This window comes from Baudoinia panamericana (assembly GCF_000338955.1).
Source record: "Baudoinia panamericana UAMH 10762 unplaced genomic scaffold BAUCOscaffold_14, whole genome shotgun sequence".
Lineage (NCBI taxonomy): Eukaryota > Fungi > Ascomycota > Dothideomycetes > Mycosphaerellales > Teratosphaeriaceae > Baudoinia > Baudoinia panamericana.
In genome coordinates this window covers 294476-316618 of record NW_006911270.1, presented here as the reverse complement: position 1 = coordinate 316618, position 22143 = coordinate 294476, and the positions used below count along the sequence as shown (strand labels likewise).

The 22143-nt window shown below is 54.9% G+C and overlaps 10 protein-coding genes across 10 annotated transcripts; 3 read left to right on the top strand and 7 right to left on the bottom strand.

Moving 5' to 3' along the window:
- Positions 1-543: 543 nt before the first annotated feature.
- Positions 544-2651, top strand: BAUCODRAFT_126650 (uncharacterized protein; the record flags this gene model as incomplete). Its single annotated transcript, XM_007682967.1, has 3 exons — positions 544-743; positions 794-993; positions 1045-2651. 3 exons carry the CDS (start codon positions 544-546, stop codon positions 2649-2651), a joined length of 2007 nt encoding a protein of 668 aa, XP_007681157.1.
- Positions 2652-3248: 597 nt separating this feature from the next.
- BAUCODRAFT_79500 (glycoside hydrolase family 35 protein) lies at positions 3249-6461 on the top strand (the record flags this gene model as incomplete). Its single annotated transcript, XM_007682865.1, has 5 exons — positions 3249-3302; positions 3355-3974; positions 4058-4340; positions 4402-6204; positions 6267-6461. The coding sequence occupies 5 exons, from the start codon at positions 3249-3251 to the stop codon at positions 6459-6461; spliced, it is 2955 nt and encodes a 984-aa protein (XP_007681055.1).
- On the bottom strand, positions 6410-7907 carry BAUCODRAFT_300256 (uncharacterized protein). Its single transcript, XM_007682966.1, has one exon. The coding sequence runs from the start codon at positions 7789-7791 to the stop codon at positions 6631-6633; it is 1161 nt and encodes a 386-aa protein (XP_007681156.1). The 5' UTR covers positions 7792-7907; the 3' UTR covers positions 6410-6630.
- Positions 7908-8447: 540 nt separating this feature from the next.
- BAUCODRAFT_27926 (uncharacterized protein) lies at positions 8448-9961 on the top strand (the record flags this gene model as incomplete). Its single annotated transcript, XM_007682653.1, has 3 exons — positions 8448-9155; positions 9216-9569; positions 9620-9961. 3 exons carry the CDS (start codon positions 8448-8450, stop codon positions 9959-9961), a joined length of 1404 nt encoding a protein of 467 aa, XP_007680843.1.
- Positions 9962-11130: 1169 nt separating this feature from the next.
- On the bottom strand, positions 11131-12264 carry BAUCODRAFT_300137 (uncharacterized protein). Its single transcript, XM_007682965.1, has 3 exons — positions 12139-12264; positions 11255-12094; positions 11131-11181 (listed from the first exon to the last, which is right to left on the bottom strand). Exons 2-3 carry the CDS (start codon positions 12049-12051, stop codon positions 11175-11177), a joined length of 804 nt encoding a protein of 267 aa, XP_007681155.1. The 5' UTR covers positions 12052-12094; positions 12139-12264; the 3' UTR covers positions 11131-11174.
- Positions 12265-12433: 169 nt separating this feature from the next.
- BAUCODRAFT_152046 (uncharacterized protein) lies at positions 12434-13216 on the bottom strand (the record flags this gene model as incomplete). The annotated part of the gene is made up of 2 exons (XM_007682964.1): positions 12434-12552; positions 12607-13216. The coding sequence occupies 2 exons, from the start codon at positions 13214-13216 to the stop codon at positions 12434-12436; spliced, it is 729 nt and encodes a 242-aa protein (XP_007681154.1).
- Positions 13217-14640: 1424 nt separating this feature from the next.
- On the bottom strand, positions 14641-17134 carry BAUCODRAFT_299835 (uncharacterized protein). Its single transcript, XM_007682963.1, has 2 exons — positions 15369-17134; positions 14641-15305 (listed from the first exon to the last, which is right to left on the bottom strand). The coding sequence occupies exons 1-2, from the start codon at positions 16969-16971 to the stop codon at positions 14683-14685; spliced, it is 2226 nt and encodes a 741-aa protein (XP_007681153.1). The 5' UTR covers positions 16972-17134; the 3' UTR covers positions 14641-14682.
- A 1025-nt stretch (positions 17135-18159) lies between these two features.
- BAUCODRAFT_27922 (uncharacterized protein) lies at positions 18160-18759 on the bottom strand (the record flags this gene model as incomplete). The annotated part of the gene is made up of 2 exons (XM_007682652.1): positions 18160-18394; positions 18446-18759. 2 exons carry the CDS (start codon positions 18757-18759, stop codon positions 18160-18162), a joined length of 549 nt encoding a protein of 182 aa, XP_007680842.1.
- Positions 18760-20646: 1887 nt separating this feature from the next.
- On the bottom strand, positions 20647-21435 carry BAUCODRAFT_42609 (uncharacterized protein; the record flags this gene model as incomplete). Its single annotated transcript, XM_007682779.1, has 1 exon — positions 20647-21435. A coding segment is annotated over one exon (789 nt), but the record flags the coding sequence as incomplete, so codon positions are not given.
- A 6-nt stretch (positions 21436-21441) lies between these two features.
- BAUCODRAFT_38754 (uncharacterized protein) lies at positions 21442-22142 on the bottom strand. The gene is made up of 4 exons (XM_007682701.1): positions 22014-22142; positions 21901-21963; positions 21513-21851; positions 21442-21464 (listed from the first exon to the last, which is right to left on the bottom strand). The coding sequence occupies exons 1-3, from the start codon at positions 22092-22094 to the stop codon at positions 21738-21740; spliced, it is 258 nt and encodes an 85-aa protein (XP_007680891.1). The 5' UTR covers positions 22095-22142; the 3' UTR covers positions 21442-21464; positions 21513-21737.
- Between the last annotated feature and the right edge of the window lies 1 nt (position 22143).

The window sequence follows — 22143 nt, the reverse complement described above, 5'->3', positions numbered from 1 at the left end:
TAATCCCACCAGCAGTGACAGTTCGTCAAGCTCGCTTGCATTCGTGAGCATCGACAAGAACGTGTATCGTTACGGAATATCTGACAACAGAACTATGTGCTCTCGGGAGGTGCCGGTCGACACAAATACTCCATGAGGAGACCTCGTACCTTCCGTCTATCTTGCGGAGGGAAGACTACGCGTGACGGGCAACCGTGAACCTCATCTCTTGACACTTCATCCTGCACACTTCCCCTCAACATACGAACACAGTATATCCACACTCCCTCTCCACCTCTCCCGTACATCTCACTCACAGCATCTCACGCCATCACACATCCTTCACTCTCGTTCTTCAGCGTGTTTCGCCAACTCCACCCTTTCACCACCGCAATCAGCACTTCCACCGCTGCGCCCCAGTGCTCACGTGCTCATGCATAGACCGTTAAGGTAGCTGTTCCTTGCGAAGGCCTGGGCGAACAGCTAGCCCAGACTCTTCGGAAGCATTGAACCTAGGTCATTACCTACAAGACCTTCGGTGTTCGATATCACTACTCTTTCACTATGGATGAAGAGAGCTGCACGAACACCAATCCGCACGAACAGAGCGACAAGACGAATCCGCAATTACAAGGGGAAGGTGATATGTTTAGTCCCAGCAAACGCAACCGACAAGGTGGCGGCCTGGCGTGCATATTTGTTCATGCTGGAGCTGGATTCCACAGCGTACAGAACGAGCAGCACCATCTCGCGGCCTGTAACGAGTATGATCCCTTCACACCGTGCTGGATACAGAATTACTAACACACTATAGTGCGGCCAAGGCTGCCATGGCAGTAATGCGCGGCGGCGGGTCGGCCGTTGATGCTGTCGAAATCGCAATCAAAGTTCTCGAAGACCGGGAAATCACCAATGCCGGCTACGGCAGCAATCTTGCGATCGATGGCGTGGTTGAGTGCGACGCTATTGTCGTCGATCATTTCGGCCGTAGCGGAGCTGCCGGTGCAGTAGCTCGTATGTATCGGTTGCAGACATGATGGCGAGTGTGCTCTAACGACTTCACAGAGATCAAAAACCCAATTTCGCTGGCTCGCCTTCTGCTGGATCACACAGCGCAGACACTATCACTGCGCCGTGTCCCTCCCAATCTACTGGTTGGGCAGGGCGCCACAGACTTCGCGTACGAGCACAACATGCCCGTGTTACCGCTCGAGAGCATGATCTCACCCGCTGCGCGTGAGAGATGGCGGCGCTGGAAGAGCGATCTGGGTAAGGCAGACAGGGCGCGAAAAGCGAACGAGGCTGAACGGTACGGCCTGTCTCCTCCGCCGTCTGAGCGCGACCTTTCTTCTTACATGCAAGACGTCGACCGGCAAGAAGACATTCGAAGAGCTCACTCTAAGGCTATGCTGGCGGGTGTTTGGAACGAGGCACAACCACCCTCACCTCCACCTTCCAACGACAGATTGCTCACAGAAGACCCGCCTTCTCACGACAAAGTCTGGAAGGAAGACCCACCATCATCTCCGTCACGTTCAAGTTCCGAATTGATAATGGTGGATTATCACCACGAGCGCGTTAGGGACGGCCACGACGTGATGGAAGAGTGCAGCGACCCCTACGGTCCACCTGATCTGCAGGAATATACTCGCAGTCCGGACACGTCGCGGTCAGCGCGGACAATAAGCAACCAAGCAGTCTGCGGCGACGATAACTACCAGATCAGCGCTGACGGTGGCTTCCCATTCCATCCGTTCAGCAGCTCGAACATAGAGCTTGTTGATCCCGAAAGCTTCGGCTCTCACCCGTGCTTGCATATGCCTCGGACTGCGTCAGCGGGATGGCATGACGGCTCATCGGGTTCGGACTCTAGCTGTACTGCTGTTCTTGCGGGTCCGCCTGATCTACATGAGCGACCATCGACAGCCATCCGAGATCCTCAGCACATAATAATTAAGGGTGATGACGCTGACCATGCTCACGCTAAACGCGACCCTCACCGTCCACCTTTACCCTCAATCGCTGCCGATGCCACCAGGCCGTCCCCCACTACCCTGCCGCTAGTCGATGGCGCGCAAGTCGCGGACGATATGATTACAGACACTGTAGGCGCCATCGCGATTGATCTGTATGGCAACATTGCTTGCGGCGCCTCGTCAGGAGGTATCGGCATGAAGCACCGCGGCCGTATTGGCCCAGCTGCCCTAGTCGGGATCGGAGCAGCAGTCATACCATGCGCGGAAACCGACCCAGATAAACAATGCGTAGCGACTGTCACCAGTGGTACAGGTGAGCACATGGGTACTACGCAAGCAGCAAGCGTCTGCACAGAGCGTCTCTACCATAACACACGCAAGGTGCTCAGCGGCAAATACGAGGAAGCCGATGACGACCAAGCCATCAGTAGCTTTATCGAAAAGGACTTCATGCACCATCCCAGCGTCAAGTACAGCCACTCCAATGGCGCCATCGGCGTGCTCTCGGCTAAGAAGACCCGGGACGGCGTCTACCTGTACTTTGGCCACAACACGGACTCGTTCGCGCTGGCATCGATGCACTCGGACGAGCGAGCACCAGTATGTACAATGAGCCGAAACAAGGGCAATGGGTCGATCGCACAGGGTGGCCGGGCTGTAAGGTTTCGGCGAAGGAAGGCAGCGGCCGACTTTTAGCGGAGGGTGTCCTGAAGAGTGTGGCTATTTGCTCTTTCGACTGTTATGCGATCAAGGGCAGAGGATCTAAGACCTGTGGGTGCACATGAAAGCGTACAACCCGCTTTGTGCAGTCCTAGCGACCTAAAACATCTATTAAAGATACCGTTGACTGCATCATCATGTCGTGCTTTCTGATCTTCAGTTGTCAGAGAGTGCCAGCAAACCACCTCCACATCCCGACTTCCGACTCGTGACCGCATGAGCTGTGGGGTACCCCGCCCGGCGACCCCACAGGCTGATTTCTCCGCCTCATCAAGAACGACTGTTTCCGTGGATCGTCAGAGAAGCTGCCTTCCAAGGCCAGGAACACCATTAGTGACCTGTAGGTCGAAGGCTTTACGAGGTTTCGGAGCATATCATAGCGAGGGCTGCAGCTTGAAAAGGGCAGGTAGGTCGCAATGTAGGTAAACCTTTCTTCCACTCCTCTATTTCGCTGCGTCGATTGTTGTGAGAACTGAAGTCAGGATGCTGTTCGGTGCAATGTTGCGAACGGCGCTGCTGGCCGCGGCTGCGGTGCAGACGGCTGCGTTGACGCTTGGTGGCAAGCCGAATATGATGATCAAACCTTACAAGCGTGCGCCGTTGCAAGATATTGTGACTTGGGACGAGGTATGAGCTCACGATGGCTATTATCGACAGGATTGCTGATTCGGGTTACTAGCACTCCCTTTTCGTCCGTGGCGAGCGTGTACTCTTCTACTCCGGAGAGTTCCACCCGTTCCGTCTCCCCGTTCCCGGCCTCTGGCTCGACGTCTTCCAGAAGATCAAGGCGCTCGGCTACAACGGCGTCTCCTTCTACGTCGATTGGGCGCTCGTGGAGGGCAAGCAAGGCGAGTTCAATGCCAGCGGGGTCTTCGCCTTCGAGCCTTTCTTCCAAGCAGCTTCGACTGCCGGTATCTATTTGCTTGCCCGTCCTGGACCGTACATCAACGCCGAAGCCAGCGGCGGCGGGTTTCCGGGCTGGCTACAACGCAATCCGGCCCTGCTTCGGACACGTCAACCGGGCTATGAACATGCTACGGATAATTATGTCTCGCATATTGGTGCTATTGTGGCTGCTGCGCAGATCACGAACGGTGGCCCGGTCATCCTAGTGCAGCCGGAGAACGAGTATTCGCAGGGTGTTGTCCCAGAGTTCCCCGACCCGGTCTACTTTGGCTATGTAGAGGATCAGTATCGTAACGCTGGCATTGTTGTGCCGTTGATATCGAACGATGCGTATCCGCACGGCTACTTCGCACCCGGACCGCCGGCACAACCTTCGGCTGTCGACATCTATGGGTAAGTTAGCAGCCGATTAGGTGTCATGCTGGTTACGACGATCTAAACGATGCATGTACTTGGGTGTGGGCTAACTTGCGCAGTCACGATGGGTATCCGCTGGGCTTCGATTGCGCCAACCCGTACACATGGCCTGCTAATGCACTGCCAACATACTACCTAACGTTGCATCGCCAGCAGAGTCCAAGCACGCCATACTCTATCGTCGAGTTTCAGGGTGGCTCGTTCGACCCCTGGGGCGGTCTTGGTTTCGCACAATGTACCGAGTTGCTGAGTCCTGAGTTCGAGCGTGTGTTTTACAAGAACGACTTCAGTTTCGGCGTGACGATCTTCAACATATACATGACCTATGGTGGCACAAACTGGGTAAGCAGAGTGAAGTGAAATAGGATAGTTGACACCACTTAATTTTCTTACCTATTGCTAGGGTAACCTCGGCCATCCAGGTGGATACACATCATACGACTACGGCGCCGTAATCGACGAGATGCGTACCGTCACCCGCGAGAAATATAGCGAAGCGAAGCTGGAGGCCAACTTCTTGCAAGCGTCGCCAGCATACCTTACGGCTATTGCGCAGAACAACACACACGCAAACGGTAGCTATACTAGTAACAGCGCCATCGCAACGACTGCGCTCCTCGGAAACGTCACGAACTTCTTCGTAGTCCGCCATGCAGCCTATAACACCCTGGACACGACGACTTACAACATCACCTTACCAACAAGCCAAGGCAACATCACTATACCGCAGCTTGGCGGTAGTCTCTCGCTTCATGGCCGTGACAGCAAGTTCCACGTCACTGACTACGACATTGGCGGGATCAACCTACTCTACTCCACAGCCGAGGTTTTCACCTGGAAGCGGTATGGCAATGAGCGCGTGCTGGTTGTGTACGGGGGACCCGGCGAGGAGCACGAACTTGCAATTTCCAACGGCGGTCACGCTTGGGCAGGCAGAGCTTCCGGTGTGCTTATCGGCAACAAGCAGGGAGCGACCATCATCAATTATCAGGTCAGCTCACAACAGAAACTGGTGCAACTAGGCTGCGGTGTCACCATTTACCTGCTTGACCGCAACTCAGCCTACAACTACTGGGTCATTGACTTGCCGAACGATTCCATCTCTGGCAACTACACAAACCAGACACACTTCACTTCCGCGCCAATCGTGAAAGCAGGCTACCTTCTCCGCACCGTCGAGGTTTCTGGGAGCTCGATACACCTCACAGGCGATCTTAATGCCACAAGTGACGTTGAGATCATTGGCGGTGCGCCGTCTCACACTACCCAGCTCACCTTCAATGGCAAGAGCATTCCGTTCAAGCAGTCGCGGAACGGTGTCGTTACAGCTACGGCAAGCTACACCAACGCCACCTTCGCCGTGCCAAATTTGTCGAGTATTGGCTGGAAGGTGATAGACAGTCTGCCAGAAGTTCAGTCTGCCTACGACGACAGCCTGTGGACGACTGCATCTCTGACGTACAGCAACAACACCGCTCGCAACCTCACAACTCCTCGAAGCCTGTACGCAAGCGACTACGGCTACAACACCGGCAATCTCCTCTACAGAGGCCACTTCACCGCCATCGGCAACGAGACATCCCTGTACCTATCCACGCAAGGAGGCTCAGCGTATGCTCACAGCATCTGGCTCAATGGCTCCTTCGTCGGCTCCTTCTACGGCGCCGACAAGTACAGTCATTGGAACCAAACCTATACTCTCCCCAACCTGTCTGCAGGCAAGAACTACGTGATCACGATCTTGCTTGACAACATGGGTCTAGACGAGAACGGCCAGGCTGGCAGCAGCCAAATGAAGAATCCACGAGGTGTTTTGGACTATAGCCTTTCCGGCCGTAACAAGGGCGACATCAGCTGGAAGTTAACCGGCAACCTGCACGGTGAGAACTTCGTCGACAAAACGAGAGGCCCGCTCAACGAAGGCGGTCTTTTTGCTGAGCGCCAAGGTTACCATCTCCCCGGTGCGCCAACCGCAAACTGGTCGTCGAGTGCCTTGGGCCCGATGGACGGTCTCACCACAGCAGGCGTCATGTTTTACTCCACGACATTCAACTTGAGCATGCCGCAAGGCTACGACATTCCGCTGTCATTCAGCTTCTCCAATACCACGACCACCAATCAGAGCAGCGTACCGAGCTACCGGTGTCAGATCTATGTTAATGGGTACCAGTTCGGCAAGTACGTGCATAATATTGGACCGCAAGATGTGAGTTGTGCTTTCCCTAACCTCGGTGTGCGTATGTTTCGCGTGCTGACACGCTCGCATAGGCTTTCCCTGTTCCTGAAGGCATTTGGAATTATCACGGCAGCAACTACGTTGCTGTGTCGCTATGGTCGCTTGAGGCTGCCGGCGCGAAGGTCGGGAATCTCAGCCTAGTGGCTGGGTCTGTCATTCAAAGCGGGTACGGTCCGGTCAGCCTCAGTCCGATGACCGGATGGAGCCCACGTGCGGGAGCGTATTGATTAATTGAAACACGCAGCCGTGCTTCAGGCTGTTGCAATGGCAGATTTTGTAAAGGTGCGGTCCCGTCTGTCGCTTTTAGATGACCGCCCCTATCATAGGTATTGCGTTGAAAGCCTGGGCTGTATGCTGGAAGGAGCGCTGTCGTGTTGAAAGGTCGCTTCTCCACCTTCACCCAGGCATTGGCGTGCCTGCACCGCTTGCCGGCGTGTCTGTGCCGCTCTCAGTCGGTCGCTTCTTCTTTTTGACTTTCTTCTTCGGCACAACCACCGGCTTCCGTCCATAATTTGTCATGCTCAAGTGACTCCCGCAAAGCAGACACGTGCCGTCCGGAAGCGGCTCGCAAAAGATGCTAAGACAAATCGAACAGACGAAACCTATGTCAACGACGCGCTTGTGGCAAAAGCATGCCGCTCTGAAGTCTACTCCTTCGCCCTCGCCAGGCGCGATGAGATGGTTTCGCGCGGTCTGGTCCATCAGGTAGGCGAACATCAGATACTGTAGTAACCCTGCCCGTGCTGTAGAGGTAGACAGTGACATGTAGATGCCGCCGGTGGTGTCGGCGGCCTGCTGCAAGAATACGGGATCACCGGCGAGCTTCAGCACGTCGATGGGGACGCTCATGCGTTGGCATGCGAAGATGCAATTCATAATCTCAATGTATCTGTCTGCGAGGTCGCCGGAGACGGATACGATGAGGATGCGACTGCTTAGACCGAGGGCGTTTGCGGATTTGGTGGGGTCGGTGGTGAGCTCGTTGCCACCAGCCATTGCGGAAGGGTCGGAGTAGTTGAACTGTGTGCTGGACGTTGCTGTCGGTAGAGAGGCAGTCTGCTTGGAAATGTACGCGAGTGCGCGCGTGAGAGCACCAGCTAGCATAGTTGCTGGAGAGGAGTTGATAGCATCGGTCGTGGTCGTATTCATCATTTTGCGGAGGTTGTACATTAAGGTATGCTCGAGTTGAGCGAATGGTCGGTACTTGTTGGCATCGTCGGGCGGTTGGACTGGGCCTCCTCGATCCATGAGATCTTCATAGTCCCGGCCGTTCGCCAAAGCTCCGTTTGACTGTACATTGTCCGGGTGGACGTCGGTAGGGTACAGCCATTCTGCTCGCTCGGAGTGACTCGCGATCACAGCAACTTGGTTGGTGTAGTTGATTGCCAGATGCGCGTTGATGAAGACCAATAGACTGGCTACTGCTTTCGTGAGTGGCAAAGTGTCGTCAAGGAGAGCCCAGGCATGCGGGTTAGTGTCAATGATGATGGTGAGCAGTGAGGGTGGCTCGATATCTTGCTCCGCTACAGCACGATCGGTGGCATCAATGGCGTTCATACTGAAGCCGGACACATCTGGAGCGGTACCTCCTATGGCGAGCTGGCCTTCACTCCGCACTCAGGTTACACGGATGGGAGATGATAATACGTGTCGGAGAGACTGATGTTGGCGTTGGAGACAAGACCGGAGCCCACCGTACTCTTCCTGCCTAAGGCATGAATTTGTTGGCCGTCTGAAATTGATGTACTTTTCTCCCTTCTGCTTTGCTCACAGGACCTGAGAAAGTGACCATGGGAATTGGCGACCTCCAGCTTTGGTCCAATACTGAGCGGGAAGTACTGTACCATCACCTTCGCAGTTATCACAGTGCGGCTCTGCTCCATGCAGCATTCCCCGCCAACCACCGACTTGGCATGTAGAGCTATCGGGCCGATATCTCGGCGGACATCGCCCAAATCGTCCCATCCGACGGCGGCTTTGCTTGGAGAGGAATACTATGCTCTATGCCAAGGTCAACGAGTATACACTGCTGTCAGCCACCCACGCTTGACCATCATATTGTTTGCTGACAGCTGTTGATTCATCTATCTTGTCTCGACATCTTCTTATCTACTGTTGTTCATGCACCCACCCTTCGGCCAACCACACTATATCCGTTTCCACTCGCTTCTCATATCATATCCTTGTTTTGTTTAAGTTTCCAGGAGATAGTCATGGAGAGGCACAACGGAGCTTCCTCGACCGCAATCATTGAGCCCATCGAACTAGGACCTGTCAAACAGAAGCATGATGCTCTGAACCTTACAAGCAAACGGGCAGCCTCCATTGGCGGACGGAGCCTGAACACTCAACAAGCAATCGATGACCAAGACCGTAATGAGACGCTGCCATCGCCCACAACCGCGAACGAGCACGTGGAGAAATGGAACTACCCGCGAATCAATGTCTACAGGATCCTTGCCACCTTCTGGAGCTTCATCATCATGGGCGCGAACGACGCTACATACGGTGCCATCATCCCGTATCTGGAAGAATACTACCATCTCTCCTACGTCGTGGTGGCCCTAATCTTCCTCTCGCCGTTCGTGGGTTACAATGCTGCTGCGCTACTCAACAATACAATCCACTTGAAGCTTGGCCAGCGCGGTGTTGCCTTCCTGGGTCCTGTGTGCCATGTGATTGCTTATGTGGTCATCGCAGTGCATCCACCATACCCTGTCCTGGTCATCGTCTTCATCTTGGCAGGCTTGGGAAATGGGTTGGAGGACTCGGCGTGGAACGCATGGATCGGCGACATGGCGAACGCGAATGAGGTGCTCGGCTTCCTGCATGCATCTTACGGACTTGGCGCTACCGTCGCGCCTCTCGTCGCTACTACCATGATCACCAAATCGGGGCTGCCGTGGTATTACTGGTACTATGTTATGGCAAGTACTCTATCTGCAGCAACTGAATGATGCAACACTGACACATCCCCGCAGATTGGAGCCGCTATTATCGAGCTGGCTGTATCCCTCCACTCCTTCTGGAGTGCAACTGGTAAAGCGTTCCGCGACTCGCATCCTCGTACCAGTGGCGAAGGCTCTCGCTTGAAAGAGGCTACACTAAAGATGCCAGCTGCCCGCGTCGTTTGGCTCAGCGCTCTCTTCTTACTCGGCTACGTCGGCATCGAGGTATGCCTCGGGGGTTGGGTTGTCACCTTCATGATCAGAGTACGGCACGGTGCTGCATTCGCCAGTGGTATGACAGCCACGGGCTTCTGGTTGGGTATCACGGTTGGCAGACTTGTGCTCGGCTTCGTCACGCCTAGGATTGGGGAGAAGCTTGCTATCACTGTAAGTCTACCACCAGCAACGTCGTTTTCGTTTGCGCTTATGCAGGCTAGATCTACCTTCCCATCGCACTAGCTCTCCAACTCCTCTTCTGGCTCGTGCCGCAATTCTACGTCTCCGCCGTCGCAGTAGCGCTCCAAGGCTTCTTTCTGGGCCCCATGTTCCCAGCGGCCATGGTGGCGTGCACAAAGCTGCTTCCAAAGCATCTCCATGTCTCCGGCATAGGGTTTGCGGCGGCCGCTGGTGGAAGTGGAGGCGCGCTCTTCCCTTTCGCGGTAGGTGCGATCGCGCAGAAAGCTGGTGTGCAAGTGCTTCAGCCCGTGGTTGTGGCGTTATTGGCGGTCATCTGGCTGTTGTGGCTGGGGCTGCCGAAGATGAGTAGGAAGAGGGATTGAGCTTACCTCCCTGCTCTTCTGAGTTGAGCAGGCCCGGCTGGCCAATCGACCCATGCTGCGGAGCTAGTATGTGTGACTCACAGTTATGATGTTGCTCCGACAGCGTTGCGAGAGTTCAACCTGTCGATCGCACGTCCCGCGAAGCGATCCTAAAACGCGGGCAACCGACGCAGAGCTGGTCAGACTGGTGATTGTCAACCAAAGCAATCTCTCGAAGCGTATTCAGGTCGCAGGCAGTATCGCTGCCACCGCCAGGGTCGGGGAGACGAGCATCATAATCGATGCTCTACAAGGCTGCACAAAGACATCGCCGATCATCCTGAGGCACTCTCTGCTTGCTTGCAGAACTGCTATATGAACCCGACAGGAATCACATCATTGTGCGCTCGCTGCGAACCCGGCTCTGGAGCGTATGAACAGCGACGAGGTTGGCAAGCTCGCAAACGAGGAGCTGGCCGCAATGCTGAATTATGGCACTGTGCTCAACTTTGAGCCTTCTATCTTCCATGACAGAGTAATGCGCGTACAGTATGTCCTCAAGTACCCGCTGATCCTCGGCATACAAGTGCTCTGCCAGCAGGTCATGAACTTCGCGATGGCAGTGCCGACAACGATCCGTGCAGACTGAATCAGGAGCGGAACCGCATAGAGCGAGTTGACGCACCCATCTCCATCGTCCGCATTTGACCGCGTGTAGCAAAGTGGCACGAACGTGGCAGCAGGAATGGGGAGAAACTCATATGGGAGAGCGAACCCTGAGAGTTTTCGTGTGGGCAAGCTATGGCGCCGTTTGGGCACATTCATGGTATCGATTGCGCTCGGTGGCTTGATGCAGCTCAGCGTGTATATCGTATCCACAAATACAATCCTGCTCTCCCCCTGCCTTGGTGCATCTCCGAGGAGACTCACTGCTTTCCAGCATCGTTTCGGGCCTTCGGCACTCCTAGGTGCCCAAAGCGTGCCGCGTCAAGGCGACGCCATGCTTCTATCACTGCAACGATCTCCTCCGGAGACTCTCCTGCCCACGCCGCCAGCTCCAATGTTATGGCATCATACACCGGAGGTTCGCCAGCGCGGTCCACGTTGCTGTTGGGCACTGTTGCTTGCTGTGGGCCTGCCGCCGTAGACGCCCCTTGACGCTCGTGCTGTTTTGGACCTGGGCCCTCCGAGGCTCCATCCTCCACCCTGCGCTCAGGCTCAGCAAGCTCTCCCTTTACCTCCTGCTGTGCGTGCACGACCGCCAATCTTGCTTGACGCTTCTCGAAGTCTGTAACGATGTCGCGAATTGCTTGCTCCTGCTGCTGCTGGCAGTCTACACTGCCGGCAACATCAAAGGTGCCTTCCACAAAGGCGTGTTGTGGATGCTTCAGTAGACCGTTGTAACTCCGAAAGTCTTCGTTTATCTCGTCGAAGTGGTTGGGGTTGAGAGCCATTTTCTGCCGCAACTCGTGGCGGACTTGCATGAGGGAGCAGCCCACCAGGTTCGAGCCCCACTTATCCCGGTGGCTCTCTGCATGGCGGTACCCTTCCATGTCTGCAGCATTTTTGTCAGCGTATCCTGTGCCACAGATGCGGTCCTTCGTCGCCTCGACAATCTCCCGATTGCCCGTGCCAAGTAAGTACTGGCGCTCGAGCCGACATTTGTAGTATTTGTGGCGGGTGACCTGCAGAAGAAGATGGGCCTTGTTTTCCGCCCAAGCCTGCTTGCAGGCGTCATTCATGCTTAAACTTCGACCAGCACTCGCAAGTCTCGTCGCCGCTGTCTCGTTCATGATGACTTGGCGAACTTGGGAGTATGTTGGTCCGTTCGGGTCGGACTGCGTGCTCTTGTACTGTTCGTGATAGCGAGCTTTGCCCTCTTGATATTCCTGCTCACTGCACCAATAGTAGACGCCCTCATCGCTGTAATATGGCGCCGCATGGAAGTTGGAGAATACGTAGGTGTTCTGCCCGCTGCAACATCTGCTGCTGCTGCTGAAGTGAATAGTGGGCTGGTAAGGAGCCGGATAGGTGTATTGTGGTAGCACACATGGAAGCTCGTCCCTGGTGCCTTCGCTCCTACCGTAAGGTACGTCGTCCACAACGTTCATGTTGGGCGGTGTATGCCTGAATGCTTTTGGGGGTTTCTGCCTTCTGCGTTCACTCAGTCTGATTCGCTTCTACGTGTTGCCGCTCACCGTTGTTTGTGTCGACCACGCACTGCAGTGACGGTGGTGTTGGTGTCAAGATATTGATTGTCTGAATGGAGAATAAGTGGCAAAGGAGAAGGCTGATGGTTGAGATGCAGGCTCCTGCGCGAAGCCTATTGGTCAGAAACAAATATGAAGTGAAGTTGGCAAGTGAATGTTTGGGAGATCTCCGAGTAGTGATATGATCACGTGCGACTCTTTCAAACTTCTGACGGAGACTCGGCACCGTACAGCTCTTCATCGTCCAAGGCACGTACATGGCGCGGATGGAATAATTGCCAAGCTATTTCCGCTTGCTTTTATTGGGGCTAGTTTCAACAAGCTCCGCGAGCAAGTCCTGTGCCTTCTGTTCCCGCTTGTCGAAAACGGAGTTGTACATCTTCGGGAGGACGCGCTTCGAGTCTGGCAGTGGATTAGCGACCAGCGAATCATTACATCGAAAATAATATCTCTTACTCGCGTGCTCCTCAGAGAACTCAATGACTTCTGCGCCCTTCTTCTTGGCCTCTTTGACCGCCTCTTCCAGAAGCGCCGATCCGACGCCCTTCTTGCGATACTTGAGCCGAACCGTCCAAGCCTTGATCTCACCCCTCCACGCCTTCTTCCGTTTCTGGCGACCCTCGCCGGATACCCACTCCATGACCACCGTACCAATGACCTCGTCACCAAACTTCGTGATCATGACATCGCAATCGTCAAGATACTCCCACTTCATCGCTTCCGCATCAAGCACATAGTCCTTCGTGAACACGCGAGCCATGCCCAGGAACGCCATGATGATACCGAAGCTAGTGATACCAGCCAGAGTAATGTCGCCATCCCGGAAATCGTAGATGAACCGTGCCCACAACGCTACTATGGCCACGGCGCAGGCCATATTCAAGGGACTCGATATCAGCGCGTTGTTTGCGGCTTGACGCATTTGCGCCACACTATCAGCGACGAGCTTCAGCGCGGCAATCTTCTCGTCGGTGTCGGTGGTGAGATATGTCTTCAGCTCCGGGACGCCTTCGAGAGGGTCCTCGGGCTGCGCGCTGTCATCCTTGTCGGCTACTGAGTCTCCCATGACGGAGTCTGCGGGCTGGGAAAGCGGCGAGGGTGGTGGCAATGAAGAGGCACTAGCTCTCATAGACGGAGGGGTCGAAAGTGGGCTGGGCGGCGGAGAATCGTGCAGACGGAGGTTTGTTCGGAGAGAAGCAAAGAAGGCTGTGCGCAATTGCACCGAACATTAGCCATTCGAAGAGGTCGTGTGACATGGTTGACCGTCAGGGCGCGGTTATGAATATGAATGCAATGGCCTTACCAGCCGAAGTTTTGAAGCCCGGAATATTCCTGCTCACAAGCGCAGTCGCATAATGCTGCTCCTTTAGCCTCTGTCGCTGCAACTGTACCCTCGTCGAGTCTTCTCGCGGTGTCAAACGCAACGGTGAGATATCAGGCTTCAGATGCTGCTGAGGGGAAATGTGACCGTTGCCATTGGCAAGCTGGACGTCAAGAAAATGGTTTGGCGGATAGAGATGGGACCGACCCATCATAGCGTCTCGTGCTCCGCCAAGAGCAGAGAAGGGCAGACAGCATTTTCTAGGGAAGCTTGAGTGAGGACGGCCTCGTGCTTTAACATACACCTGTGTATGGTCCTTGGCTGCAGCCGCATGCTTTGCTCGCTCCCACAGCTAATCTGATAAGGATAAGGGCGAAGGCGACGATACGTCAGGCCCTGCTTTGGCGCATGGTTTCCGCGAAGATAGCGGCTGCGGAACGGGTGATGCAGGGATGCTTTTTGCGCGCTCTCGCCGACTCGTCATGGGTGGGACAGTCTCGCGAGGTGAACGTCCAATGACACTGTGCATATGGCATCTCACACCAACACAGCTTCTCCTCTTTTCACGACCTTTGACGAAGGATCCGCGCGACACGCAATGCAGTTATGGTGATGGAACGTTGGGGAGTAGCTTGCTGTATCGAAGTAAACGCTGCGTTTACCGCATCGAGTCCGGCAGGGCGGAAGCAATTATGTGGCACAGTCAATCGGGTAGAGCGAGCTCGAGCCCGGTCGACATCGGTCCTATTACCGGGTCACGACGGAATGCTCAGACCAACGATTCTCACGTGCTCGAATGGGTGTACTTCGCGGTCGAGGTTAGAGGAGACGGTCCAGGATATAGAAGAATGGGGCTGGAGCTGTGATGCTAGCCTGACGGTTGATATGGACAGCGATAGCGGTGGTTATTATACGGAGCACAGAAGGGTGCTACAGTTTTCTAGTAGTGGCGACTTTCTCCCCAACACGAACGCCATGCAGAAAGCAGTGATTCATCGCCTCAACACCAGCCTTGGTATCAATGTAAGCTTTATCGGTCCCGCCTTAACGCCAGCACAGTCTCGCTCCTCGTTCCATCTTAGCGGATCACCCTCTTTAACAAAGACGGATACTGAAGCCCCATCATAACGAGCCATCTCCCCGATGCCGGTACCGATGGGCAATCTGATCGTCGACTCCCCTTTGCTTCGCCACCGAGCTAGACCAAGAGCCTACTTCGTCGTCGCCGCCGCATTGCTCGGTTGCAGCGTATGCGTGTGATTCGGCGCCTTGAAGATGACTCCGTTCTCCTCCTGTCTGCACACCAGACTGTTCTGTACCCACGGATCCCGCAATATCTCGTCCATGTCCGCTCGCTTGGCAGGGTCGAGCTCCAACATGCGGCCAATGATGTGCCTAGTCTCACGTGGCAGCAGTCGAAGCAAACGCACCGGACCCTTGATGACCGGCTGTTGGGCCGGATCACTTTGCGTGCTTTGCCGGCTGACGGGTGCAGTGTTCGGTCCTTCGGCTTGATGATGGGCGGTGTCAGCAGACTCGTCTACGCTAGCATTTCGAGACGCCGGTTCAGACACGGCCTGTCGTTTCCGGCTGCTCTCTTCGACGATCGATGAAGCGCGTCTGTGCGCGTCAAGTATTCTGTCCTGATCGGGATCTGGCTGCGCAACAAATAGTCTGTACGAGTTGTCGGTTAACCTTGGCGCCTTCCAGGGGAAGCGTTTCAGCGTCATGCAGCAGAAGATGATAGCAATCGACCAAATGTCCGCTGGTCGAGGGTCGTAGCGAGAGTGGTCGTACACTTCCGGAGCAAGATAAGGATCCGATCCAACAACACCTGAAGAGCATCAGTCAGTATTGTCACCGCGCACTCTCTCTCTCTCTCTCTCTTGCGACGTACCTGTAGCAAGAACGACCTCGTTCTCGAAAGGATACCTGAACACGACCGCGCTTCCAAAGTCAATAAGCTTCATAATTCCATGCTCGTTGATCACAACATTGTCCAGCTTCAAGTCTCTGTGTGCTAATCCCATACTGTGCAGGTAAAGCACACCGCTCAATATCTGCAAAGTGGCACATGTGACCTCTTCTCTCCCCATCTTGCCGGTCATGACAGTCGCAAAAAGATCGTAAGGTGCATACTCCATGACTTCGTACCATTTGCCCTTCTCGTGAATAATGTCGATTGTTTCGATGATGTTGCCGTGATGTAGTGTTGATCCAATACAAAACTCAGCCGTGACTTTCTTGTTATATTCCTTCTCGCTTTCGTACGCATGCCGATCCCTGAACTGCTTGACCGCAAAGACAGTGCCGTCACCGGTCCGCTTCATCAGTCGTACAGAACCGCCTGCGCCAGAGCCAAGCATCTTCCCGAACTTGCCGTATTTGGAGATTAATCCGTGATCATCTGCAAACGGTATGCTGGGCTGCTGCATTGCGCCCATGCCTGTTTGGCTATGACCATTCGTGGGTTCTGCGGCCGCCCCGTTCGAGGCGCCGGAGGCGTGTTTGTCCTTGTGCTTGTGGTCGCCGAAACCTTTAAAGAAGCGTTTGAGATTCGACTTCGAGCTGTGTGTGTCCCTATCCACGGTAGATGAACTGTCGTCGTGCCTCTTGCTGCCGCCGAAAAGACCCGAGCGCTTATTGTCCGATGGCTGCAAACTTGCGCCGCTGGCACTTGAACGTGGCAGAGTTGCGGTAGTGGGCAAGGAGACGTTGGACTGACCGGAATTGGCATAGCCTACAGAAGGATCTCGGTCTCCAAATCTGTGGCTGCTTGCTGCACCAGTACTTGAGTGCCTCTTGTTCATCGATTGTGGATCGCTGGTCACGGAGTGCCTTGGAGTACCGGGTGTAGTGCTGCGTGGGGTGCCAGATGGGCTCTCTTCATGTGAAGGAGGCTCGGAGTCGCCGGATGGGCCTATCGAGAACCGCGGCGCCTGTCTCGGATGAGCTGGCACACCCCCAGCAGCTTCCACTGACGCTGCTGTCTGGCTGGATGGTTTGGCATCTCTCTGCGGCGAAGCGGACCGCTGAGGCGTCATGACATCTGAAGGCCCAGTCCGAAACTGTTGGCTCATGAGTATCGAATGCTTGCCATCTCTCGATTGCGTTGCGGCGGGTGTTAGAGGCGGCGAATGAAACGTCGACGTCGGCGGGGTTTCCCTCGGCGAGCCATGACCCGAGCCAGCAGGCAGATGCCTTCGACTAGGCGTGGTGGTCCCAGACGGCACACGTGAAACAGGCTGCGAGCCCGGTAAAGATACCGGCTCGAAAGCATGATGCTGCATCCGTGCTGACTGAATATTGTTTTGCAATGTGGTCCGCAGTTGCTGGAGTTCCTTCTGTGCCTCCGGGTTCAAATCGTCCCTGTTGTGCCCATCATGCCCTGTGAGCGTCTCGACGCTGTGCAGACTCTGCTCCGCTGGTATCTCCTGGTTCTGAGAAGCAAACCGGACGCCATAGTGCTCCATCTCTGCGTTCTCCATTGGCGTGGCCATGGCGGCGTTGCCTAGGACGTCTAATACTTAGGAGCTTGTAGTCGAGTTGATCAACCCCGCGTGCTCTTGGTCTTCTGACGCTCCTTGACGCGACTTGCAGTCTCCGTACTCTTCCGCAATGGGTCCGCCAGTATGCGCGTGGTGTATCTCCACGTTGCTTATAAACCGCCCCCCGCTATTCTTCTCCAGGCATTGCTCGCGAGACTGTCAATGATCGTGGGAATGGCGACCCGTTCTTACTTCCGCCGTCAGTATGCCGGATCCTGTCAGCCCTGTACGTTAGGATGAGCTGCGCTTGGGGGTGTTGACAGCTTGGTGACGCAATATCAACACTCCTCATTCAATCCTGCTCCGACTCCAACAGTGGCAGATCCAGGGCAAAGGCGCAGAACAGCAGTCTCTGCGCAGACAAGCCGTGGACTGCGGCAACACAAAGGTGAGTAATACGACGAGAGACGCTGCCGCAAGAGAGCAGCTACCTGGCTCGGGGTACCATGCAAAACTACAACAGCATCCGCAGAAAGCTTATTATTACCTGGCGCGGTGGGGCAGATGGTGAGACCGTAAGAGATCGTCCCGAGGCCGCTTTTGCCGCTTTGGTGGGATGTCTGAATGCAGTAATGCAAAAGTACCTGGTACATGCCGACCACCGAGGTTATGGCGGGCTGTCAATGTGTCTTTCTACATAAGGCTGAAAGGTTGGTGGCTATGAATGCCGGTTGGCGAAGGCACAAATCAAGTCCTTCTCCACTCCCTGACCTCATCAGGGTTACCATTCGCGCCGCACCTGGACTCGGCATTCCTAGCATTCATACCCTTGCTACGTCAGTCTCAGTTTCTAAGTTGCACGGAGCTTCTTCGACAGCCTTTTCAGGCCATGGCCGCTGTCCTACATAGGTGTCAGTGTGTTGCAACTCCAGCATTAGCAGCCCTGCATACCCTGCCTCTTTGCCTGTAGTGGCAATCCGAACCGTGTGCCTCGAACCCAGCACAGTAGTAACTGTCCTTCCCAACCCAGTCTACCATGCAGTATCTGCAGGATCGGTGGCCGCATCGCAGGCAGAGCTGGTCGCCGCAGCCCTCCGGAAGAGCTCTCACATCACACTTGGGGCAATTGATAGCCTTCTCCAGCCGCTTCGCAGACCCGTCCTCGGCTGTGCTATACTTTTAACATTTACGGAAGCGAACTCAGTATCCGATGCAGGTCTCCCCCGAATGCTCAGGATGATCACAATCAACGCAGGTATGCAAGCCGCAGTCCTTGCACGCAAAAACACGGCCGTCCTGCTCCCGATGGTACGGTTGAAAGGTAGTATCGACACCCTTACAGCGGTCTTGGCATTGGAAGTGGCCGTTCATGAGCATCGACTTGCGGTAATTCTCGCGCTGTGCTAGTGAAGGGTAGCCGAACTGGATCGTGTACCTGTTCTGACAGTCGGTGACAATCATACCCGTTCCAGTACTAAACGCTTACATTGCGCGTGTGGTAACTCTGGCCAGCCTCTTAAGTGACTTGTCGGACATCAAGCTGGGGCAGAGCATGCAGCTGATGGCGCGACCCGGTTTCTCCTTGACCTGTGTGCTAATGTGTAGCTCCCAGCACTCTCCGCATGCACGACCGGTGCTTGTGTGCTGAGTTGCGCACTCGTATGGACACGTCTCGAGTGGGACTGCATCACCGCATACAATCCACGAAGCCGTAGACCTCTGTGGTGCTCTTGGCACTTCCGGGTGCTCGTCCTTACTGGTTTCCATAACGGCAGATAGCTTGCGCTTTACGGGTGGCATCGTGACGCTGTTGGCTGACGGTGTTGGTTGTGCTCAGCTTATAGCTGCAGACCGCCGTGTTGTCGACAAGGAGACGATTGCATTGACGCAATCGGGTGCTGGTGGGCCTTTGTATAAAGGCGGTCAAGTCATGCGTGTCTCACTAAGGGCAGAGTGATAAGTGTGAAGCTGCTCAACTGAGTGCATGTGACCATGCAAGCAGGTATCTGCGCCTTTCATTCGTTCACTTCTCCGTCACTCTCGTGTAACGCTTCGCCTCGGTCTTCGCCTGGCAGTAGCACGTGGGCGTGCGCTTTGGTGGGTAGTGATTCGGGCAGGGGAAACAGCATTGTAGCTCAAAAGGCTACTTCGGCTGCGGCCTGTGTTTACTGGGTGCGCGTGGCCAAGCCCAGCAGCAGAGTGTACTTGGCAGGGTTTCGAAGTGAGGGATGAGTGAAACGCCATCAGTGGGCAAAAGGTGGCAGATCTTCAAGAGGTCCGGTACCGATCTAAGTAAGGTCAAGCGCTTCTTCTCCCTCCCTTCCCAATATGCTGTTAGCTGAGATCGCGCGAAACGACCTCCATCCTGGCGCTTGTTCCTTTGCACACCCTGCTTCCGGTGTCGACTTCACATTGGACGATCGTGGTGATGATGGGTCTGTGGAAATTACGTTGACAAGGGGCTTGGGTTACTGCAGCGAAAGCGCCACCACACGTCTCCCTTGGGCGGCTGTCTGGGTATCCATGGGCACTTTGCGCGCCAAGCTCCGATGCGAGCCCGTGGACATCGGAGATGGCAGTCTCTTGGACATTACTTTGACCTTGGGAGCCGTTCTCGACATTGCATAAACCTTACGTTACCGAAGGTACTCTGCTTTGCATTTCGCGCCTCTCGCGGCGATCTCATTTCGTACGGCGGCAGTGCATGTGGGCTTCTGGAAAGTGCACTCTCCTGGGGTTGTGAACCACATTCTCTCCAGTGGCGCCGGAGACATACCACCCCTTCTTGGCCGCTTCTGGAAGTCTGCTACGTGTTCTGTCTCCCATCTTCAACGACCGAGCCAGTGCACCCCCGAATTCTGGAACCATCCGCTGCTTTGGCAGTCTTGCGCTCCGCGCTCAAGCTGTCCGTAAACCCAACTCCAACGGTGGCGGTGGCGCATGCTCGACCAACCTGTGCCTCTTGCTTTCTGGAAAGTCAACCTTCTTATATCGGATTTCCCAGAAGTAGTCTACTTCGTCTGCTGCAAGCGCGGCCTCAGCAGAGCCAGGCCACCTGCTCCAACCCGGTCCGGACCAGCCGCTTGCGGGCATGGCAACAATACTGCCGGACGGTTCGGGATGAGCAGATTTACTTCCGTCTGATCTCAGGCTGGCGATGATGGGCACAGTGAGTCTGCGCTGACCTGGAGTCCGGAACACAAATGTGTCGAAGTTCCTACGTTGGATAGCATGCATGGCTTTTCGTACACTCAGGTCGCTAATCCTGAAGAAACGTACAATCACAGACAGTTCTTCCTTCAAACCCGGCCGTCGGTGAATACGAATCCAGTACCGGTTGTCCCACAGCCGCCAATTCGTCGACACGAACGGTGCTTCCTGATTCTGTAACGTGCCAAAGCAAAGATCCATCGATTGTTTGGCGCTAGCCACGGGAGGAGCACGATGCATTGTAATGAGCGTTGGTTCAGCGTCCCTCTCTGTTCGACTGAGGCTGACGTTTGCGGTATGAATGGTGCCCGTCTCGTACGCAGTGCCGAATAGAAACTCGGCTGCATGATGCATATCGCCAGTATGGAGTTCTTTGTGTGGATTCACCAGTGCCAACAACTTTCGTGCCAGTGCAATATTTACGCTGGCGCCATCGTTATGACTGTTCCTGATTGCGACATCGTCGGCAGAGGGTGTGATCGTAATAGAGCCGCTTGCAAGGTCTAGCTCTATCGGAAGCTGCGTATAGAGCTTCTCTGCTTCGCGCTCGATCGCACGCATGTGGTCAGCTATCTGTGCAGACAGCACGCAAAGTCTTCTTGTACGCAAAGCAGCTGGTAAGAGAGCATGGCTTAGAGCGTAGCGAACCGCGTTGCGCTTCGTGTAGGTGGTATCTGCGTTTGTCACATCTTCGAACCATTTAACATTAGTCGATTGGCAGTACGAGATCAAATCCTGCTTAGAGAAGCGTAACAGCGGCCGCATAACCATGACTCCTCCATCCTCAATTTGCATGTGAGGTTCTTCTGACTTTTGAGGGTTCATGGCATGGCGAGGTTGGCCGGACTCGGAGACGCCATAGATACCCTGGCAAGCAGGAATCGGTACGTTTTGTTTCATCCCCTGCAGTCCTGTACCATAGAACTTCCCAACAAGTCTCAGAAGTACAGTTTCGGCTTGGTCATCAGCATGGTGTGCAACAAGCAGCTGATTGATCCCGTGTGCATAGCATGCTTTGCCAAGTGCCTGGTAGCGGTGGTCCCGAGCAATAGACTCAACATGCTGCACTTGAGGACTATCTGTTCCAGCTTTGATGTTGACAGCCAACATATGTGACTCGATGCCCAGCCTCCGTAACTGCTGAACAACCTTTTGCGCTTCGAGAGTGCTTCCGTCGCGCAGCCGGTGATCAACAACGAACGCCACGAACTTAGGTGAATCGTTACGAGCCTGCATATGCTCGCTACAGAGGCTAGCCAACGCCATAGAATCCACCCCGCCGCTAACGGCCAGACCTGCTCTGGTATAAGCCGACATTCAAAACCATTACACGATTCTCGTACCTATCGGGCAAGTTGCAACGCGACGCCCCTGAACTGCGTCGGATAGGGCCCGCTGCAATACAGTATGCATGCTCTTGATATTGTCCGAGTATGCTTCGTGGTACGTTGCCATAAGACGTGCATGGCGTCTAATGAAAAGAGGTCGCACAAACGCTGGGGCTAATGCGTACCTCATGCACTGAGCGAGATGAGGGCTTTCCATTGTCGAGCAAGCCAGGAACGGCACTATTCGGCAGCGCCTGTCTTCGTCTCTTCTGCCTTGTCTTTCGGCGGTTCCTTCGCCATAACATTCTCGAACTGCGACCACAGCCCCTCAACCTGGCTGAATTCGTTGCCGACCTAACGACGACTCAGCTCCTTGCAGAGGGCCTGTGGGAAGACAACCTACCGCGATAACGCCTTCCAAGCTGCGATTAAGCTTGTTCAGGTTCTGTAGAACGTTCTCTAGGCTCTGCCGTATGTCAGTTATGGCTTCTGTGCCAGACTGGGAAGTTGACGTACCGTGGCCACGTTGGCAACCAGAAGCGCACGTTGCTGCTCAAAGTATGACCCTTGCAAACTCGTACCGTTCGCCGTCGCCATGTTGAGGCTCAGCGTGCCATCTCTTGATTGGCGACGCGAATGATGCTGT

What these genes read in the sequence shown, in the direction of transcription:
- BAUCODRAFT_300256 (XM_007682966.1), bottom strand. Translation starts at nt 7,791, where the DNA reads ATGAACGCCATTGATGCCACCGATCGTGCTGTAGCGGAGCAAGATATC.
- BAUCODRAFT_300137 (XM_007682965.1), bottom strand. Translation starts at nt 12,051, where the DNA reads ATGAACGTTGTGGACGACGTACCTTACGGTAGGAGCGAAGGCACCAGG.
- BAUCODRAFT_299835 (XM_007682963.1), bottom strand. Translation starts at nt 16,971, where the DNA reads ATGGCCACGCCAATGGAGAACGCAGAGATGGAGCACTATGGCGTCCGG. An exon ending in CGAGGTCGTTCTTGCTACAG is followed by an intron (nt 15,306 to 15,368) that starts GTACGTCGCAAG and finishes GATGCTCTTCAG; the next exon opens with GTGTTGTTGGATCGGATCCT.
- BAUCODRAFT_38754 (XM_007682701.1), bottom strand. Translation starts at nt 22,094, where the DNA reads ATGGCGACGGCGAACGGTACGAGTTTGCAAGGGTCATACTTTGAGCAG. An exon ending in TGGTTGCCAACGTGGCCACG is followed by an intron (nt 21,964 to 22,013) that starts GTACGTCAACTT and finishes GACATACGGCAG; the next exon opens with AGCCTAGAGAACGTTCTACA. An exon ending in GCTTGGAAGGCGTTATCGCG is followed by an intron (nt 21,852 to 21,900) that starts GTAGGTTGTCTT and finishes AGTCGTCGTTAG; the next exon opens with GTCGGCAACGAATTCAGCCA.